This window comes from Rhinoraja longicauda, chromosome 16 (assembly GCF_053455715.1).
Source record: "Rhinoraja longicauda isolate Sanriku21f chromosome 16, sRhiLon1.1, whole genome shotgun sequence".
NCBI lineage: Eukaryota > Metazoa > Chordata > Chondrichthyes > Rajiformes > Arhynchobatidae > Rhinoraja > Rhinoraja longicauda.
Genome location: NC_135968.1, coordinates 1479047 through 1499239, shown reverse-complemented (window position 1 = coordinate 1499239; position 20193 = coordinate 1479047). Strand labels below are relative to the sequence as shown.

Genomic DNA, 20193 nt, shown 5'->3' with positions numbered 1-20193 from the left:
TGGGCTGGGGAGGGAAGGGTTGGATACATAGATAATAGGTGCAGGAGTAGGCCATTCGGCCCTTCGAGCCAGCACTGCCATTCACTGTGATCGCGGCTGAACATCCACAATCAGTACCCCGTTCCTGTCTTCTCCCCAGACCCCTTGATTACGCCGAGGGTTTTTTTTGGACACATTGAAGGCGGCTTTTTTCTTTTTAATTACGTGCGGGTGAAAATATATCCAAAAGCATAAAAGAAAGGAACAATAAACGCAATCGGTTTGCAACCGTAAACCCCCCATAAAAACGGGCGTGGTGTGGGGGGGCGCGAGTGTTTGATCGACGACCCATCCGACCAATGGGGCGCGGACTGTCGGCCCTGACAGGCTGTGGATTGGCTGAGCGGGCAGTGGAGGCGGGACAATGGGGAGCGCTCGTCGGAAAAAATCTGCCGTCAGGTTTGAGTGAGAGGTCGCGCCTGATGGACGTGGGTATTGACCAACGGGCGGCGGCGGGGCTCCGCCGGCAGCCACTCAGTGAGGGGAGTTCGCGGCCGGAATCCCGCCTTTTCTCGTCAAGTTTGGGTGCGCGGACGTAAAGGTTGAGTGAGAGGTCGCAGCACCTGATGGACGTGGATGTTGACCAATGGGAGGCGGAGGGGCCGAGGCGAGAAGCCACTCAGCGGGGGGAATTGTCGGCTGGAGTCCCGCCTTGCCCGTCAAGTTAAGATGCGCGTAAAGGCTGGCTGAGAGGTCGCGCCGCCTGATGGACGTGGGTGTTGCCCAATGGGGGGCGGCAGGTCGCGGCCGGCAGCCACTCAGCGGGCGCGTTGGGCGGCCGGAGTCCCGCCCCCTCCGCCCTCTCCCGTCCGCCTCACTCGCGCCCGCCGCCATCTTGTGGGTTGTTGTGGGCAACTTTCCCCTCCTCTCTCTCTCTCACTCTCACTATCCCTTTCTCTCCTCGTTTCAACCCCCCGCTCCTCCTCCTCCCCAAAAAAACCCTCACTCGGCCAACGATTTAAAAAAAAAAAACCCCAAACATTTATTTCGTTGTATTTTACGTCGCCGCCGAGGGTTTTGTTTTTGTAAATAATCTCCTCAAGTAAACAACCGGGAGGAGGAGAGGGGGAAGCAGGTGGGGGACAAGGCCTGAGGCCTACTACGGTCTGCCCTGTGTGTGCGTCCGTGGGATCCGACCCTCTTTTACTCTCCTTTCCCGGCGTGTGGAGGAGCCGGCGCGACTCTTCCCCCCCTTCCCTCCCCTCCCCGTCAAAGAGTTAAACCTCCATTCCCGACCATTAACAAGAAGGACAGCCATCCCAACCCCAGTTAAACCTCCATTCCCGACCATTAACAAGAAGGACAGCCATCCCAACCCCTCACCCCCCCCCTCTCCCCTTCCCTCCCCACCCTCAGACTAGAGAGCCGTCTCTCCCTCCCTCCCTCCATCCCTCATCACCTCACCCCCCATCCCCATCCCCTCACTGTCTCTCGGGGGTTTTGTCCTCTCCTCGGTGAGTACCAACAGTCTTAACGCAGCAGGAAGATCAGGGGGGGGGGGGGGTGAGGGTTTTTTTTTTGGGGGGGGGGGAGAGAGGGTTGTTGGGTGGGGACCTGGGGTCAGGGTGATAGACTAGGGCCAGGGGGTGGGGACCTGGGGTCAGGGTGATAGACTAGGGCCAGGGGGTGGGGACCTGGGGTCAGGGTGATAGACTAGGGCCAGGGGGTGGGGACCTGGGGTCAGGGTGATAGACTGGGGCCAGGGGGTGGGGACCTGGGGTCAGGGTGATAGACTGGGGCCAGGGGGTGGGGAAGGACCTGTATAAATGTAGGTAAATCTATATAAATGTGGATAAATCTCTCTATAAGTGGCAGGTAATTCTATATAAGAATGGAGAAATCCCAATAAAGGTAGGTAAATCTATATAAATGTGGATAAATCTATAAATGGCAGGTAATTCTATATAAATTTGGATAAATCTCTAAGTGGCAGGTAATTCTATATAAGAATGGAGACATTCCTATAAAGGTAGGTAAATCTATATAAATGTGGATAAATCTCTATAAGTGGCAGGTAATTCTATATAAGAATGGAGAAATCCATATAAAAGTAGGCAAATCTATATAAATGTGGATAAATCTATAAGTGGCAGGTAATTCTATATAAGAATGGAGAAATCCATATAAAAGTAGGCAAATCTATATAAATGTGGATAAATCTCTATAAGTGGCAGGTAATTCTATATAAGAATGGAGAAATCCATATAAAAGTAGGCAAATCTATATAAATGTGGATAAATCTCTATAAGTGCAGGTAATTCTATATAAGAATGGAGAAATCCCTATAAAGGTAGGTAAATCTATATAAATGTGGATAAATCTCTATAAGTGCAGGTGATTCTATATAAGAATGGAGAAATCCCTATAAAGGTAGGTAAATCTATAAATGTGAATAAATCTAGGTCTAAATGTAGGTTGATCTTTATAAATGAGGATAGTTGGTCTCTAAATGTAGGTAAATCTATAAATGTAATAAGTAAAGATAGACACAAAATGTAATAAGTAAATCTATATAGATCTCTATAATAAATGTAGATAAATCTATATGGATCTCTATAAATGTAGGTTAATCTATAAATCTCCATAAATGTAGGTAGATCTCAATAAATGTGGATAAATCTCTGTAAATATGGATAACTAACTTACTGTTACATGGGCATCCTAAATATAAATATTGGTGAATCTATAGAAATGTCATTAGGGCCCCATCTAAATGTCTATGTGGATAAATCTAAGTAAATATGGTCAAATAATATTTCTTTTGTTTGGGGCCATCTAAATGCCTGTTTCAATGTGGGTAATCCTAACTTCTAATTCCAATTTTTGTCCCAGTGATCTACATGTCCACTAATAGAGAAAAGTTAATAATAAATATAGATAAATAACATTCTATTCCGAGAGCCTTGTCTAAATCTGCGTAAATTCATAAATAAGGATAATCCTGGATAAGAGTAACATGTTGGTGCTGGGGATAGTGTGGAATCTATATAAATTTGGTTTAATATACTGTGAGGGCCTCAGTATGTCCCGAGGAATAGAGAGCAACCTGGTTAAAAATGATAAAGCTAACATTCAGCCATGATCACATTGGAAGCTGGCTCGAAGGGCCGAATGGCCTTCTCCTGCATCTATTGTCTATCCTAGGGCCTCAACTAATCACCCAGAAATAAATTGGTATCTATAGAAATGTTGTGTAATAGTCTGGTATCAGGCCCTCGTTTTAATCATTTAGAGTGGAGTGTAATCTATATAAAAGTGGATATTCCTGGAAAAGGCCTTACCCAAACACCTCAGAATATGAATAAATCTAAATAAATGTGGATAAATCTATATAAATGTTGATAACTGTAACATTCTGGTGCAGGTCTCTTGCCTTAGAGTCCAGAAATGGACTAATCCACACAAGTGAGGATTGATCTAAATAATTGTTGATAATCCTAGGTCAGAGTGTGCTGTGGTGGCTGTGTTTAAATTGTTGAGCAACAGAGGAGAATCCACATAAACGCAGCTTTCAGCTGTTGGGGCCCTGTCTAAAGTTGGAGTAAGAATATATTTCTACGTAAAAAGCTAGGATGATTGTCCACAGAAAAAGGATCGATAAATCTCTCAGCAGGGACTTTGATTAACCCTAAATAAAATGTAATTCTGTCACTGAAGCCTGCTTAAATCTCCACAAGGCAGATGAAAATCCATGTTCAGGTTTTGAGCTCCATCCATTTTCGGCTGATGAGTTTGTTGCAAAATTTACACGGGTTTTAAATAATGTTCTGTTGTTAGCACTGTACATTAAACTTTCAGCAGTTAAGCCTTTGACCAAATATGTAGAAACACAACAGAAATATAAATCACTTTGCTGTTTTCAGTCTAAATTTTAAGTAACTGTTTGCCTCAGTTCCAAAACTTATAAAGTTAGGATATGTTTAGAGAATTTAAATGCTGATGAACTTTGTTTATTGACAGTATTCATGGGGTGCTCAAAATTGTTAAATAGGAATATTTTTAATGAGGTGTTTTAATTGTTATTAAACCCATGCTCCTAATTTAAATAATTTTGACTGATTTTTATATTATAAATTATCGTGATACAAGAAAGTGCAGATGCTGAAAACTGGAGAAAAAAAATAAACTGCTCAGCAAACTCAGTAGGTAAAGTGGACTGAAAAGTCCACTCCAGATGATGCTTGGTCTCACTGAGTTCCTTCAGGTGTTGGATTTCTACTTTTATAATTATACTGCCATATGTAGTATTTTTTATTGAATAGACTGTTGTCAGAATTGACATTGGAATGATATTCTGAATTCAATAAATATTTCCACAAAGTTAAGTTTTGCTTCACTAAAAATCAGTTTCTTCTTAAATAGATCATTCTAGTTATGTATTATGTTGGTTGTGAGGCAGTTATAGTTTGTAGTTAATAATCCCAAGTAACAATTCTGTATAAAAATGTACTTTTAGGTTATTAACTAGGACCAAAAATAAGGCTTATTGTTAATGTAGCAACTATAAACTCTTGTGTGGGATTTAGTTATTATTAAACTACGGATTTCTTAGTTAAAGGACATCAAATAATGCAATTGTTAATTGGCCGTGAAAGTGATTTTTGCTTCAGCTTTAATCCGTAGTAAAGCTAAAATCTTTCTAGTTCATTTGGGAAATATAAATGATTGGAAGTTGGAAGTGAATGAGAAAGATTTTAAATTCTGCTTGAATAGTTATTTATTCTAAAATTGCCTTTCATGATCAGGTTCAAACTAATATCCTTTCATACTAATTCCATTGTGTTGATTATTGCCAACTTTCCCAAGTTAAACACATGATAGACACAAAATGCTGGAGTAACTCAGTGGGACAGACAGCATCTCTGGAGAGAAGGAATGGGTGACGTTTTGGGTCGAGATCCTTCCTCAGACTGAAGAAGGGCCTGGACCCGGAGCCTCGCCCATTCCTTCTTTAGAGATGCTGCCTGTCCCGCTGAGGTACCCCAGCATTGTGTGGACCTTTAGTGTAAACCAGCATCTGCAGTTCCCACCTACACATTCCCCAAGTTGAATTCTGTTCACAATGTTTGCTTAAATCTTTTCCCATCAGTTTAAAACAGTGAATGTGCTCAATGGCTATAAATAAATGCATTGTTGTAAAACATCTCAAATATATGCGCTTAGTTCAAATTTAAATGAATGGTTTAGAAATTATAATTGTTTAAAACATTGATTTAAATATCTAGAAAGTAACCACTGCAAAAGTTAACATTAATTAAAAAATATGACTCCAGGTCCCTGACTGCAATATGGAGTCTCAAACTCTGAGACTTAACAATACAGTGTTAAAATATCTAGTTTTAAATTATTAAGTATCTCTTGTTGGGAAATTATTTTAGTGTATTCTGGCTTGCAGTTCCTAGCGTAATTATAAATGGTTTCACTCTAATATGAATTTGCTTCTTTGCTCTAAAATTAATCTTTAAACTTGATTTTGAATGTTTATGACAGTCATAAGTTTATTATTTGGAATTTGATTGACTGTATTGCATATCGCCATACACTGGACAGATTTTACTTGTAGTGATGCTCTTTGTCTTTAAATTTAATACCTAATTTACGAATAAAAATATGTAACGTAATCTCAAATTAAATGTAAACTTGCAAATTTGATAATTAATTTATGCTAATCCCAAATAAATTCAAACTTAATATTAATTTTGGTAATACATTTATATATATTTATTATTACAAATGGGAATCACATTTTATCTGCAAGTTCATAGGTGGAATCAGTTAGTTTTAAAACAAAATAAACCTTTAAAAGATTTTGGAACAAAAGACTCCCTTTATTTTCCAAAACAGGTGGGAAATTTGCACTTTTTTAGGAATGGGGAGAGTGGAAACGTTTTGAGATTTGTTTTTAAGTTGGAAGGGTTACGTTTTTAACTAATTTGCATTTACATGAGTGCAAACGAGAGGTTTTTAGAAAACTTTTTTTTTTCGTAATAGGAAGCATTTTTAAACAAACTTTATATTCTACGCTATGCTTTGCACTTTGGATTTTTTCCATACCACAGCTCAGATGCCCTTTGATGCATAGGTTCGATTACAAGGCAGAACATTGTGCTTTTAAGGTGTTTCTGCACGATTTTGCACTTGCATTTGGCAGGAAACGTTACACGTGGGGGGTAGAAAAAAATGTGATTGGGGAGAAAGTAAAATCTTTCTCCTCTTCTCAAGAGCAGAGAGAAGATTCTCCTACTTTTTGAATGTTTTTGATCTTTTGAATTGGAGAGTTTTGCGTGTATTTGGCATTTTGAAAAAAGGAAAATTTCATATTTTGTACCTTATTGACCATTATTTTTTTTTAGTAAAATGCTTTTTGTTTCATGCATTTTGCAGCTATTAATGGCAGAAAAAATCCTTTAAATTTCTTGACAATCAGCAGCCTATTTTGAGAAATCGGATACTTCTTTTCCGAAACATTTAAATTTTAAAACAAATCCTCAAGGCCGTTTCTCTACATTTCCTGTTTTGAAAACATTGTTAATGTTTTGTGCTTTGAAAATGTTTATTTTGTGATTTGGGAGGGACAAAACAGCAAATACACTTGTTGGTTTTTACCTCTGCATCTTGAAATGAAAAATTAACTTAAAATGCAAATTGGCATTTTCTTTTTAAAAAAAGGTATATGAAACAACAATTAAAAATGCTGCACAATCTACAATGTTTTGAATTTCTTTTCCAAGGGGAAAAAAGTAGAAGTTGGCACACTTTGCTGCCATCGAGATGTTGATCACAGAAAGGCTCAGAATGGTTCGGTGTCAAATTCCACCATGGCTGAATTCTCTGATTTTTCCGAAGCTAATTTAGCACCATTCTTGTTTGGTGTTTTTTTTTAGTAAAACAATTAACCCACATTGCTGTGGCTTTGGAGCCAAGGGTGAGGTATGGCTGCTGCTTACGGGCCAATGCCTGGCGTGCCCGCTTGCATCACTGGCAGGGCTGCCAGTGCATTCAAGATGGTGGTCAGGGCATTGTCACAGAGGGCATCTGCTCTGCCCCGAACCCAGGCCAAGGGTGGCAAAGGCCGCAGCTCTCAGGCTGGGCGCTTTAATGAAATGAGAATGTTTTCTTTTCCTCAAAGTTGCTTCTGTTGAACTTTTGTACTCTTAATCTTTTTTTATATTCGCAGTTTTGTGGACACTTTTTCCCTAAAAACCAGTTGGTTGGGCCTCTCTATAACATCAACATGAATGCAGAAGTAAGCACCAACATTTTTTTTTCACAAAACGTTTTTTTTAAAGCTGAAGTGTTTAAGAGATGCAAAATATTTTTCCTTTTTTTAAAAAAGCTGTATACTCCTTTTAAAAAAAATCAAAAAATCTGTAGTTTTAGCGGTGTGCGCGGGTAGATTGTCCGAAGGCACACGTAGATAATTTTGATATATTTAATTTAAAGTCTTTTTAAATTTAATATTCTGAGGAAGTGTTTTTCACATAAGGTTTTTAACTTCTCTCTCTTTTTTCCAAGTGTTTTCCCCCTTTTTTAAACTACTGTTCAAACTGTTAACGATTTTTCCAGAGGTGATCTCTTGACATGTTTTGTTCGAGAAAACTCTTACCCTCCTTTCCTCCTTTTTCTCCGAGCTTGAATCGAACTGTTGAATTTTGAAGTGTTTAAGTGCAATTTTTAAAGTTTTTGTCCGCTTTATATTGATGGTGTTTTATATATATATGGAAAAAGTATATATATATTTTTGTGCAGATCTCGACCCCTCTGTTTGATTTTTGCAGCTAAGTATAGCCTTTTTAGAGGGTTTTTCGAAGCAGGCTGGTAGATTTTTTAGTGCCTTCATCGATAATATTTTTTAAATGTTGGTCTTTGGTGGCGTAGTTGAGCAGGTGGAGTTTTTCCCCCACTTCCCACTCCCTACCCTTCATACCTCACCACCTCCCCTGCCTTCCCTTCCTCGCTCCTCCTCTCCCCAAGGATCCCATTGGTCACAGAGTGCACTTAATAACAGATCTCTGTTTGTCTGGGAAAAAATAAAGCTGTTTCCAATCGTTGTTTTAATTCCAAATGCACAAGGCACTTGGGTGTTTCTCTGCCCGCCCCCTAAACATCAACGCCCACACTGTGTCCATACAGGTCGTTCCCCCCTCCCCAATCCTTCTGTACCTGTGCATCCAAAAACTAAGGGTTTGGGGATTGTCCATCGTTCTGTGGGCCCTCCGAGTGTTTCACACGGCAGCCGGGTCCATCGCGATCCTTGTACCCTAAAATGGCTAGGATGAAGCCTGAGGGTTTGAGCAAAGCAAGTAAGTCTTAGTTAACGGGCTTCTGCAGTAAGCAGTAACTCCTCCACCTCCCCCCCCCCCCCTCCTCACTCCATGGTGAGGAGGTGACAGACTGGTTCTCTCTCCTCCAACTACCTCTCGCCCTCTCTGCTGTAGGTCTTTCCCCACACGAGAGCAGTGGCGAGGTCTGGTCTTCGCTGCTGGCCAGTTGTTGGCCTGTAACGGTCCATGGCAGGGTGGGTGAGGAAGGGCAACGAAGCGGACAGTGCTGTGAGTCAGAGCGAGCGTTCCCGCCACCCCTCCGAAGCTCACTCGACACACTGGCTGCTTGTGGAGGGGGCTTTTCACAACAGCACACCCTCTGCTGTGGACGTGTTGGCCTGGCCCCAACATTGGCAGCGCCCCAGAGGGTCCCGCGGACTTGCGAGAAGGTTGCAGGGGCCGCAGGTTGACAGCTACAAAGTGTGAGGTGGTTTCCTTGGGAAGGAGGGGGGTTGAGGGTCAGAGGGAGCCAAATTCCATTAGTAGCAGAGGGCACAGTCTGGAATTGACTGGCAGAAGGGTAAGAGGGAAGGCTCAATGAGCCAGGCCAGTCTGGAACTCACTGCTGGAAAGGGTGGAGGAGGCAGGACATCTCCCTACATTTCCAAACCTGCTAGGGCATAGGATCGGCCTGAGGGCTGCCTCTTTGGCAGCAGGGACATGGTGGGTGAGCATGCAGAGGTGGGTTGTAGGCTTCCTCCTGTCTGCTGATGGGGTGAGGGAGGGTTACAGACATGAAGGCCTTGGTGGGGCGAGGCACTCTGGGCAATTGTCTTGGGCTCACAATTCGGCGTCTGTGGATCTCTCAGCGGCTCCGGAATAGCTGGCCGCCTGCACATTACAGGCTCTGGAATAGCTGGCCGCCTGTACATTACAGGCTCCGGGAATAGCTGGCCGCCTGTACATTACAGGCTTTGGAATAGCTGGCCGCCTGTACATTACAGGCTCCGGAATAGCTGGCCGCCTGTACATTACAGGCTCCGGAATAGCTGGCCGCCTGTACATTACAGGCTCTGGAATAGCTGGCCGCCTACACATTACAGGCTGTGGAATAGCTGGCCGCCTGTACATTACAGGCTCCGGAATAGCTGGCAGCCTGTACATTACAGGCTGTGGAATAGCTGGCCGCCTGTACATTACAGGCTGTGGAATAGCTGGCCGCCTGTACATTACAGGCTCCGTGGTTCTTGGTCCTAAGTCCCAGCCTTAATGTTGTGACTAGGGCAGAGTGGAGCATGATCAACCGAGAGGGTCCAGTGGTGGGGTGTGGTGAGACAGTATCAATATACACAAGCAGTAGAAACAAGTAACTGCTGATGCTGATTTACCAAGAAAAGACACACAGTGCTGGAGTTTAGGGCGGCACAGTGGCGCAGCGTTGGAGTTGCCGTCTGATAGCACCAGAGACCCGGGTTTGGTCCAGACCTCGAGTGCTGTCTGTACGGAGTTTACGTTCTCCCTGTGACCACGTGGGTTTTCCCCGGATGCTCCAGTTTTCTCCCACACTCCAATGACTTGTACGTTAATTGGCTTCTGGAAATGGAAAATTGTCCCTGGTATGTCAGATAGTGCCAGTGTGCTGGTGGGTGAGGGCTCAGTGGGCCGAACGGTCTGATTCCACACTGTATGTCTAAAGCCTAAAGTGAAGCAGCCGGCCGTGTCCAACTTAGCACTGAGTGCTACTGAGGCCCAGGTTTTGGTTTCCCTGAACTAGGGGAGGGGTGAGAGTGGGCCGAGGATTGAGAGAATCCCGCCCTCCGTTACCCCCACTGGGCTGGGTCTCTCCACAGGCGGTGGCCCCAGCACCCCAGTGGGAGAGTAATTTCCAGGTGACTGGCCTCCCCGCCTCTCTGGTGGGACTGCAGCCGAGTCCAGCCCTTGGTGAGATGCACAGCCCGCAGCCAACACGGGGAGCGGTGTGACCTGCTTGGTGGGTCAGGCCAATGGTCTTCTGACCGAGCTGCTTAGTGACAAGGAAGGCTAGAGTCCTCTGCCTCACCCTTCCAGCCACGTAGCTCCCAGGGCAAACCAAAATAGTTCCAAAATGGCCGGCACAGCGGTAGAGTTGCTGCCGTACAGCGCCAGAGACCCGCGTTCCATCTTGACAACGGTTGCAAGCCTCACAGTTCATTTACCTCCAGTTCTCGGTCTTGTAGTGCGTCCCTTGCAGTGGGGAATGTGCTTCCTCGGTATGGGAGAGTCGAGAACCAGCCGAGTGTCATCGTGTAACATAACTGTTTAGTTCTTTCAGTTGAGAGATAGAGGCCCTTCGGCCCACCTAGTCCACGCTGACCAGCAATCCCCGCAATTTAACACCACCCTACGCTAGGAACAATTTAACTTGCAGACCGGACAATTAACCTACAAACCTGCACGTCTTTGGAGTGTGGGAGGAAACCGAAGATCTCGGATCAAACCCACGCAGGTCACGGGGAGAACGTACAAACTCCGTATAGACAAACACATGTGGTCGGGTCTCTGGGAGCTGTAAGGCAGCAACTCTACCGCTGCACCACCGTGTCGCAGTGTGTAGGAAGGAACTGCGTGCGGATGCTGGTGCAAAGTAACAGGGTGCCCATTCCAGGCGAGGAGAAATTGTTTCCCCTCCGAGGGTCAGGTCTCTGAAGCTCTTCTCTAAAGACGGGGGAAGCAGAGTCTGAACGTCACTGTCAAAGGAAGAGGCATTCTCTCAGCGCAGGCTGCTGGGAGGAAGGTGGCGGTGGGGTTACAGTCAGATCAACCCTGATCTGAATAAGTGAGCAGGTCGGTGGGGGGTTCCACCTGCTCCTGATTTGAAGGGTGTCAGAGGGAGGGAGAGGGTAGCTGAGAGGTTGGGGGGGAGGGGGAGGGAGGAACTGTAGATGCTGGTTCATACTGAAGATAGACACAAAATGCTGGAGTAACTCAACGGGTCAGACAGCATCTCTGGAGAATAGGTTATGTTTTGGGTTGGAACCCTTATTCAGACTTAAAGATCGGGGGGAGGCAAGAAAAAGCCAGAACATAATAGGGCCTCAGGATACTTTCTTGGGCCATCTATTGTCGACCCTGCTTTGTCTGGCCTTTTCTCGTCTCCATTTCCCCCCTCACCTCTATCTTTCAGTCTGAAGATGGGTCTCGACCCGAAACATTACCTATTCCTTTTCTCCAGGGATGCTGCCCGACCTGCTGAGTTACTCCAGCATTTCTGAGGGGTAGGGTGGTCTTTGGGGGGCAAGGGCGGAGAGTGAAGCATTACATTGGGCTGAGCGTTACATCGACAGGGGGCATGAAGAGGAATCGGAAATCTTCACACATTTCCCATGAACTGTTACTGGCCAGGAGAGAGAGACACACGGCTGTCCCATTTCCTTTCTGCCCCAGTTCCAAGCCCGATGCCTGCTTGTTAAACCCCCTCGTGTGCAGGTAACCCACTCCCCTGCGCCCTCTACTCATTTCATGCCCATTGTTTAGTCACAACGTTCTCCCAGCCCCCACCCTTCCAGTTCCCATCTCTTGTTTCAGTTGTACTCTCGAATTTGCTCTCTATGGCTGGCTTACAATCGAGGAATCGAACAAAGCTTAATAGAAATCTCTTTTCCCTCTAAATTCTGCAAGGCCTCTCTTCCCTCCCGCATGCCCCTACCCGTCCCCACCTCCTTCCCCTCTCTCTGCTCTGATCTTGTCTTGTCGTAGCTGTGCGGGGAGGGAGGGAGGGAAGGGGCCTGGGTAACGGGCTTATTTGAATAGGAACCATTACCCTTCGGATGCAGTGGAGGAGGCGAGGGGTATCGTGCCTCAGTATTGTCACTGTGTACACACTTGCGTACGTCAGACCCCCCCCTCCTGGGGTGTGGGGAATGAGGAGGAGGGGAGTGACACGTGTGGGGAGAAGGAAGTATCACTGGTCTACACAAAGTATTGTCCCTTTACAAAGCGCCTCCCCTCAGCCACACTTGCATTTTCTCTGTATTAAAGTACATTTAAAACATGACACTGGAGTCTACAGTCAGGGAAAAGGAGCATCGTGCTTGTATTCAGGGGTCCCTGGGGGGGTGGGGGGTGGTGTACACAGGATGGGACCACATTTGGATATGTGTGTTTATAAACCGTACGTCGTGCAGGTGTGGGATGCACCAGACTAACCTTTGGGGTGACTGGGTTGAATTGGACGGTATGGTTTTGTCATAAAACTTATCCATGTCGACCAGGATGACATAGAACATAGAAAATAGGTGCAGGAGGAGGCCATTCGGCCCTTTGAGCCAGCGCCGCCATTCATTGTGATCATGGCTGATCGCCCATAATCAATAACCCGTGCCTGCCTTCTCCCCATATCCCTTGATTCCACAAGCCCCTGGAGCTCTATCTAACTCTCTCTTAAATCCATTCAGTCCTTTGGCCTCCACTGCCCTCTGTGGCAGAGAATTCCACAAATTCACAACTCTCTGGGTGAAAAAGTTTCTTCTCACCTCAGTTTTAAATGGCCTCCCCTTTATTCTGAGACTGTGGCCTCTGCTTCTGGACCCCCCCCCCCCAACATTGGGAACATTTTTCCTGCATATAGCTTGTCCAGTCCTTTTATAATGTTATATATCTCTATAAGATATCCCCTCTCATCCTTCTAAACTCCAGTGAATACAAGCCTAGTCTTTTCAATATTTCCTTGTATGACAGTCCCGCCATCCCAGGGATCAATCTCGTGAACCCATGCTGCACTGCCTCAATTGCAAGGATGTCCTTCCTAAAATTAGGAGACCAAAACTGTACACAATACTCCAGATATGGTCTTACCAGGGCCCTATACAACTGCAGAAGAACCTCTTTACTCCTATAGTGAAATCCTCTTGTTATGAAGGCCAACATGCCATTAGCTTTCGTAGCTAGTCAGATCTGAGCTCGTCAGATTTGCCTGCACTGGTCCATTACCTGCCCAAGGGCCTTGCGTTTTTGTTGCAGTTCTGAAGAATGGATAGAGGGGAAAGGATCTTTCCATTAGTTGGAGCGTCTCGGTCCAGAGGTCACAGCCTCAGAATTAAAAGATGTTCCTTTAGGAAGGAGATGAGGAAGAATTTCTTTAGCCTGAGGGTGGTGAATCTGTGGAATTGTTTGCCACAGACGGCTGTGGAGGCCGTCAATGGATATTTCTTTACGGCAGAGATGGATAGATTCTTGGTTGGTAGAGGCGTTGGGTTATGAGGAGAAGGCAGGAGAATGGCAGTGAGAGGGGAAGATGGATCAGCCATGATTGAATGGTGGAGTGGACTTGATGGGCCTTCTCCCCTCAGAGAGAATCAAGGGCACTTACCAAAATACTGCCTGGATGAGTGGGTTTCAGCTGCAGGGAGAGGTTGTTTGGATTTGGTGTGACTCTCAAACGCCATCCCTGGATGTGTGAAGTCCAGTATTTATGTGCAAGCGGAGGTCAGTCTTTGCTGCCTCTCAACAAGAACAACTCTGAACACTACCCGGCCATCCCTCATGGCCTTGCAAGGTAGTTTTTGCTCTGCATTCCTTTAGTTTAGAGAGACAGCGCGGAAACGGGTCCTTCGCCCACCGAGTCCGCGCCGACTAGCGATTACCCACACGCTACACTACCCCACACACTAGGGACAATTTTACAATCTTTACCAAAGCCAATTAACCTGCAAACCTGTACATAGAAAACATAGAAACATAGAAAATAGGTGCGGGAGTAGGCCATTCGGCCCTTCGAGCCTGCACCGCCATGCAATATGATCATGGCTGATCATCCAGCTCAGTAACCTGTACCTGCCTTCTCTCCATACCCCCTGATCCCTTTAGCCACAAGGGCCACATCTAACTCCCTCTTAAATATAGCCAATGAACTGGCCTCAACTACCTTCTGTGGCAGAGAATTCCACAGACTCACCACTCTGTGTGAAGAAATGTTTTCTCATCTCGGTCCTAAAAGACTTCCCCCTTATCCTTAAACTGTGACCCCTGGTTCTGGACTTCCCCAACATCGGGAACAATCTTCCCGCATCTAGCCTCTCCAACCCCTTAAGAATTTTATATGTTTCAATAAGATCCCCCCTCAGTCTTCTAAATTCCAGCGAGTATAAGCCTAGTCTATCCAGTCTTTCTTCATATGAAAGTCCTGCCATCCCAGGGATCAATCTGGTGAACCTTCTCTGTACTCCATCTAAGGCTAGAATGTCTTTCCTCCGATTAGGAGACCAAAACTGTACACAATACTCCAGGTGCGGTCTCACCAAGGCCCTGTACAACTGCAGCAGAACCTCCCTGCTCCTATACTCAAATCCTCTTGCTATGAATGCTAACATACCATTCACTTTCTTCACTGCCTGCTGCACCTGCACGCTTGCTTTCAATGACTGGTGCACCATGACACCCAGGTCACGTTGCATCTCCCCTTTTCCTAATTGGCCACCATTCAGGTAATACTCTGCTTTCCTGTTCTTGCCGCCAAAGTGGATAACCTCACATTTATCCACATTATATCGCATCTGCCATGCATTTGCCCACTCGCCTAATCTATCCAAGTCACTCTGCAGCCTCCTAGCATCCTCCTCACAGCTAACACTGCCACCCAGCTTCGTGTCATCCGCAAACTTAGAGATGTTGCATTCAATTCCCTCGTCCAAATCATTAATATATATTGTAAATAACTGGGGTTCCAGCACTGAGCCTTGCGGTACCCCACTAGTCACTGCCTGCCATTCCGAAAAGGACCCGTTTATTCCTACTCTTTGCTTCCTGTCCGCCAATCAATTCTCTATCCACCTCAACACTGAACCCCCAATACCGTGTGCTTTAAGTTTGTACCCCAATCTCCTATGTGGGACCTTGTCGAAGGCTTTGTGAAAGTCCAGACTCGAAAAATTCTATAAGATTCGTCAGGCATGATTTGCCTTTCATAAATACAGATGACCCTCGACTTAGGGTGCTTCGACTTAATGATATTTCAACTGTGATGGTGCAAAAGTGCTACACTTACAGTGAATGCAGCGCCAGAGACCCGGGTTCGATCCCGACTACGGGTGCTGTCTGTACGGAGTTTGTACGTTCTCCCCGTGACATGCGTGGGTTTTCTCCGAGATCTTCGGTTTCCTCCCACACTCCAAAGACGTGCAGGTTTGTAGGTTAATTGGCTTGGTAAATGTAAAAATTGTCCCTCGTGATAGTGTTAATGTGCGGGGATCGCCGGTCGGTGCCGACCTGGTGGGCAGAAAGGGCCTGTTTCCGCGCTGTATCTCTAAACTAAACTAAATATTCAGTAGGTTAGGTGGCTATGATGTTTGCTAGGTTAAATAGGTCTCCCGGTGGCCGAGCACTTCAACTCCCCCTCCCATTCCCAGTCTGACCTTTCTGTCATGGGCCTCCTCCAGTGCCATAGTGAGGCCCACCGGAAATTGGAGGAACAGCACCTCATATTTCGCCTGGGCAACTTGCAGCCCAGTGGTATGAACATCGACTTTTCCAACTTTAGATAGTTCCTCTGCCCCTCTCTTCCCCTCCTCCTTCCCAGATCTCCCTCTATCTTCCTGTCTCCACCTTATCCTTCCTTTGTCCCGCCCCCCTGACATCAGTCTGAAGAAGGGTCTCGACCCGAAACGTCACCCATTCCTTCTCTCCTCAGATGCTGCCTGACCGGCTGAGTTACTCCAGCATTTTGTGAATAAATACCTTCGACTTGTACCAGCATCTGCAGTTATTTTCTTATACTATCTTTTGTTAGGTTAAATGCATATTCGACTTACGATATTTACGATGGGTTTATCGGAATGGCCCCCCATTGTAAGTCGAAGAGCTTCTGTACGTCTTTGGAGTGTGGGAGGAAACTAAACTTCCCGGGGAAAACCCATGCAGGTCATGGAGAGAACGTACAAACTCCGTACAGACAGTACCCGTGGTCGGGATTGGAACTTTCAGTGAGTTCCAGATTCTCCCACTAGCACCTGGCGTGTGATGCCTCTCTCTCCAAACTGTACTGAGGGAGCACCTCATTTCACCGTGGGTGCTGTTTCTGCAAATGGGGCTCTAGCCCCAGCTATTGGATGGAGAGCTGTGGCACCCTGTGTCAGACTCAAGTACTCCAGCATAGAAACAGTCTGAGAAAACTGGAATTTAGAAGGATGAGAGGGGATCTTATCGAAACATTATTAAGATGATTAAGGGGTTGGACACGTTAGAGGCAGGAAACATGTTCCCAATGTTGGGGGAGTCCAGAACCAGGGGGCACAGTTTAAGAATAAGGGATAGGCCATTTAGAACGGAGATGGGGAAAAACTTTTTCAGTCAGAGAGTGGTGAATCTGTGGAATTCTCTGCCTCAGAAGGCAGTGGAGGCCAATTCTCTGAATGCATTCAAGAGAGAGCTAGAAAGAGCTCTTAAGGATAGTGGAGTCAGGGGGTATGGGGAGAAGGCAGGAACGAGGTACTGATTGAGAATGATCAGCCATGATCACATTGAATGGTAGTGCTGGCTCGAATGGCCTACTCCTGCACCTATTGACTATTGTCTAGAAGAGTCAATAGGTGGGTCAGGCAGCATCTCTGGAGAATATGAATAAGCAACATTTTGGGTCGGGACCCTTCCTGAGACAGTCTGAAGAAGGGTCCCGTCCTGAAACGTCACCTGTCCATGTTCTCCAGAGATACTGCCTGGCCCGCTGAGTTACTCCAGCACTTTGTGTCCTTTTTCTATAAACCAGTATCTCCGATTCCTTGTGTCTCCATGGAAACAGACCCTCCAGCCCACCAAGTCTATGCGACCATTAGCCACCTATTTACCCTGATTCCATTTTATTTCCCCCACGTTCCACTGACTCCCCCTGGGTTGAACCACTCAAACTGGGGGACAGTTCACCCCGCATTGGTGGCTGATTAACCCACCACGTGTTTGGGACGTGGGGGGAAACTGGAGCATCAGGCAGAGAAGGTCACGGGGGGAATGTGCAATCCCACACATAGATGGTGACAGAGACAGGTCGGATTGGTCGCGGGTCATGGGGCAAAGATAAACAGGCTCTTCAATCTAATTTAAGCTGACCAAGATAGTCTAAATCCTTCCCACTTGCCTGCATTCGGCTCATATCCCGGGTTTTGTATTATCACCCGTAGGGTAGTGTTAGTGAGTGGGGGTCGCAGGTCGGCGTGGACTCGGTGGACTGAAGGGCCTGTTTCCTCGCTGTAAGGGATTATAAGTACCATTAGCAAATTTGCAGATGATACAAAGCTGGGTGGCAGTGTGAGCTGTGAGGAAGATGCCATGAGGTTGCAGGATGACTTGGGCAGGTTGTGTGAGTGGGCGGATGCATGGCAGATGCAGTTTAATGTGGATAAGTGTCAGGTTATCTACTTTGGTGGTAAGAATAGGAAGCCAATGGAATGTTGGCCTTCATAACAAGAGGAGTTGAGTATAGGAGCAAAGAGGTCCTTCGGCAGTTGTACAGGGCCCTAGTGCGACCGCACCTGGAGTACTGTGTGCAGTTTTGGTCACCAAATTTGAGGAAGGATATTCTTGCTATTGAGGGCGTGCAGCGTAGGTTTACTAGGTTAATTCCTGGAATGGGGGGACTGTCATATGTTGAAAGACTGGAGTGGCTAGGCTTGTATACACTGGAATTTAGAAGGATGAGAGGGGATCTTATCGAAACATATGATTAATAAGGGGTTGGACACGTTAGAGGCAGGAAACATGTTCCCAATGTTGGGGGAGTCCAGAACCAGGGGCCACAGTTTAAGAATAAGTGGTAGGCCATTTAGAACGGAGACGGGGAAAAACGTTTTCAGTCAGAGAGTTGTGAATCTGTGGAATTCTCTGCCTCAGAAGGCAGTGGAGGCCAATTCTCTGAATGCATTCAAGAGAGAGCTAGATAGAGCTCTTAAGGATAGCGGAGTCAGGGGGTATGGGGAGAAGGCAGGAACGGGGTACTGATTGAGAATGATCAGCCATGATCACATTGAATGGCGGTGCTGGCTCGTAGGGCCGAATGGCCTCCTGCACCTATTGTCTGTTGTCTATCTCTAAACTGAAACTGAAATAAATAGATACCCACCACCCTCCACCCACCACTATTTTCTTACAAATAAATACCTTCGATTTGTACCAGCATCTGCAGTTATTTTCTTACACCCTCTGTACGAGGAACTTGTCCCTCAGGACCCTTTAAAATCCCTCCCTCATCCTACGCCCCTTTGGTTTTTGATATCCACAATCCTGGGGAAAACACCTTATTTGTGTCCCTGATGATTTTATACATTCTTAAGATCACCCTCGTCTCCTACACAGCACGGATTGAAGTACTACCCTGCCCAACGTCTCCCTGTTCCCTCGAGTTCTGGCAACATCTTCGTAAAGCTTCTTTGCACTTTCTCCAGCATAACAAATAAGGTCTTGCCCCCAACGGTGATCGAATTCTCTGCCTCAGAAGGCAGTGGAGGCCAGTTCGTTGGATGCTTTCAAGAGAGAGCTGGATAGAGCTCTTAAGGATAGCGGAGTGAGGGGGTATGGGGAGAAGGCAGGAACGGGGTACTGATTGAGCGTGATCAGCCATGATCGCATTGAATGGCGGTGCTGGCTCAAAGGGCCGAATGGCCTACTCCTGCACCTATTGTCTATAATCTATAATCTATAACACGAAGATAATACAGAACACATGGGACACCACGAACTTCACTAACAATTACCATCATGCACCTAATCTCCGACATCTCCCTCCCCTTTCTTGATCTCACCGTCTCCATCACTGGAGATAGACTGTCCAACCTTTTAACTCTTTTTGGAGGAATATGGACCAAACGCAGGCAGGTGGGACAAGTTGGGCTGAAGGGCCTATTTCCACACTTTATCACTATGACTCTATAACACATAATACTCCCAAGTGCAAATCACCAACATCTTGTACAATAGACAATAGGTGCAGGAGGAGGACATTCGGCCCTTTGAGTCAGCACCGCCATTCAATGTGATCATGGCTGATCATTCTCAATCAATACCCCGTTCCTGCCTTCTCCCCATACCCCCTGACTCCGCTATCCTTAAGAGCTCTATCTAGCTCTCTCTTGAATGCATTCAGAGAATTGGCCTCCACTGCCTTCTGAGGCAGAGAATTCCACAGATTCACAACTCTCTGACTGAAAAAGTTTTTCCTCATCTCTGTTCTAAATGGCCTACCCAATATTCTTAAACTGTGGCCCCTGGTTCTGGACTCCCCCAACATTGGGAACATTGTTCCTGCCTCTAACGTGTCCAACCCCTTAATAATCTTATACGCTTCGATAAGATCCCCTCTCATCCTTCTAAATTCCAGTGTATACAAGCCTAGTCGCTCCAGTCTTTCAACATACGACTGTCCCGCCATTCCGGGAATTAACCTAATTCCTGGAACAACTGCAACCGATTCTGAGCTCCATCTTCGTAAAAGCAATCCGTGCGGCACGGTGGCGCAGCGGTAGAGTTGCCGCCTCACAGTGAATGCAGCACCGGAGACCCGGGTTCAATCCCGACCGCGGGCGCCGTCTGTACGGAGTCCGCACGTTCGCCCCGTGACCTGCGTGGGTTTTCTCCGAGATCTTCGGTTTCCTCCCACACTCCGAAGACGTACAAATTTGTAGGTTAATTGGCTGGGCAAATGTAAAAATTGTCCCGGGTGGGTGTAGGACGGTGGTAATGTGCGGGGATCGCTGGTAGGCGCGGACCCGGTGGGCTGAAAGTGCCTGTTTCCCCGCTGTATCTCTAAACTAAACAATCCAAATATTCTTTGAAACAAAAAAAGACTGACTCAGTTGATGCTGAAGGTGGACACAAAATGCTGGAGTAACTCAGCGGGTCGGGCAGCATCCCTGGAGAAAAAGAATAGGGT

At 46.2% G+C, this 20193-nt stretch overlaps 1 protein-coding gene across 1 annotated transcript in view; it reads left to right on the top strand.

Annotated features, from left to right (window-relative positions):
* Positions 1 to 1314: 1314 nt before the first annotated feature.
* Positions 1315 to 20193, top strand: part of LOC144601286 (heterogeneous nuclear ribonucleoprotein C-like) — a 38895-nt gene continuing 20016 nt past the window's right edge. The window contains 2 exon segments of the mRNA XM_078413314.1: positions 1315 to 1493; positions 7217 to 7285. Of these exon segments, the coding sequence (XP_078269440.1) occupies positions 7274 to 7285 (12 nt within the window). The 5' untranslated portion in view covers positions 1315 to 1493; positions 7217 to 7273.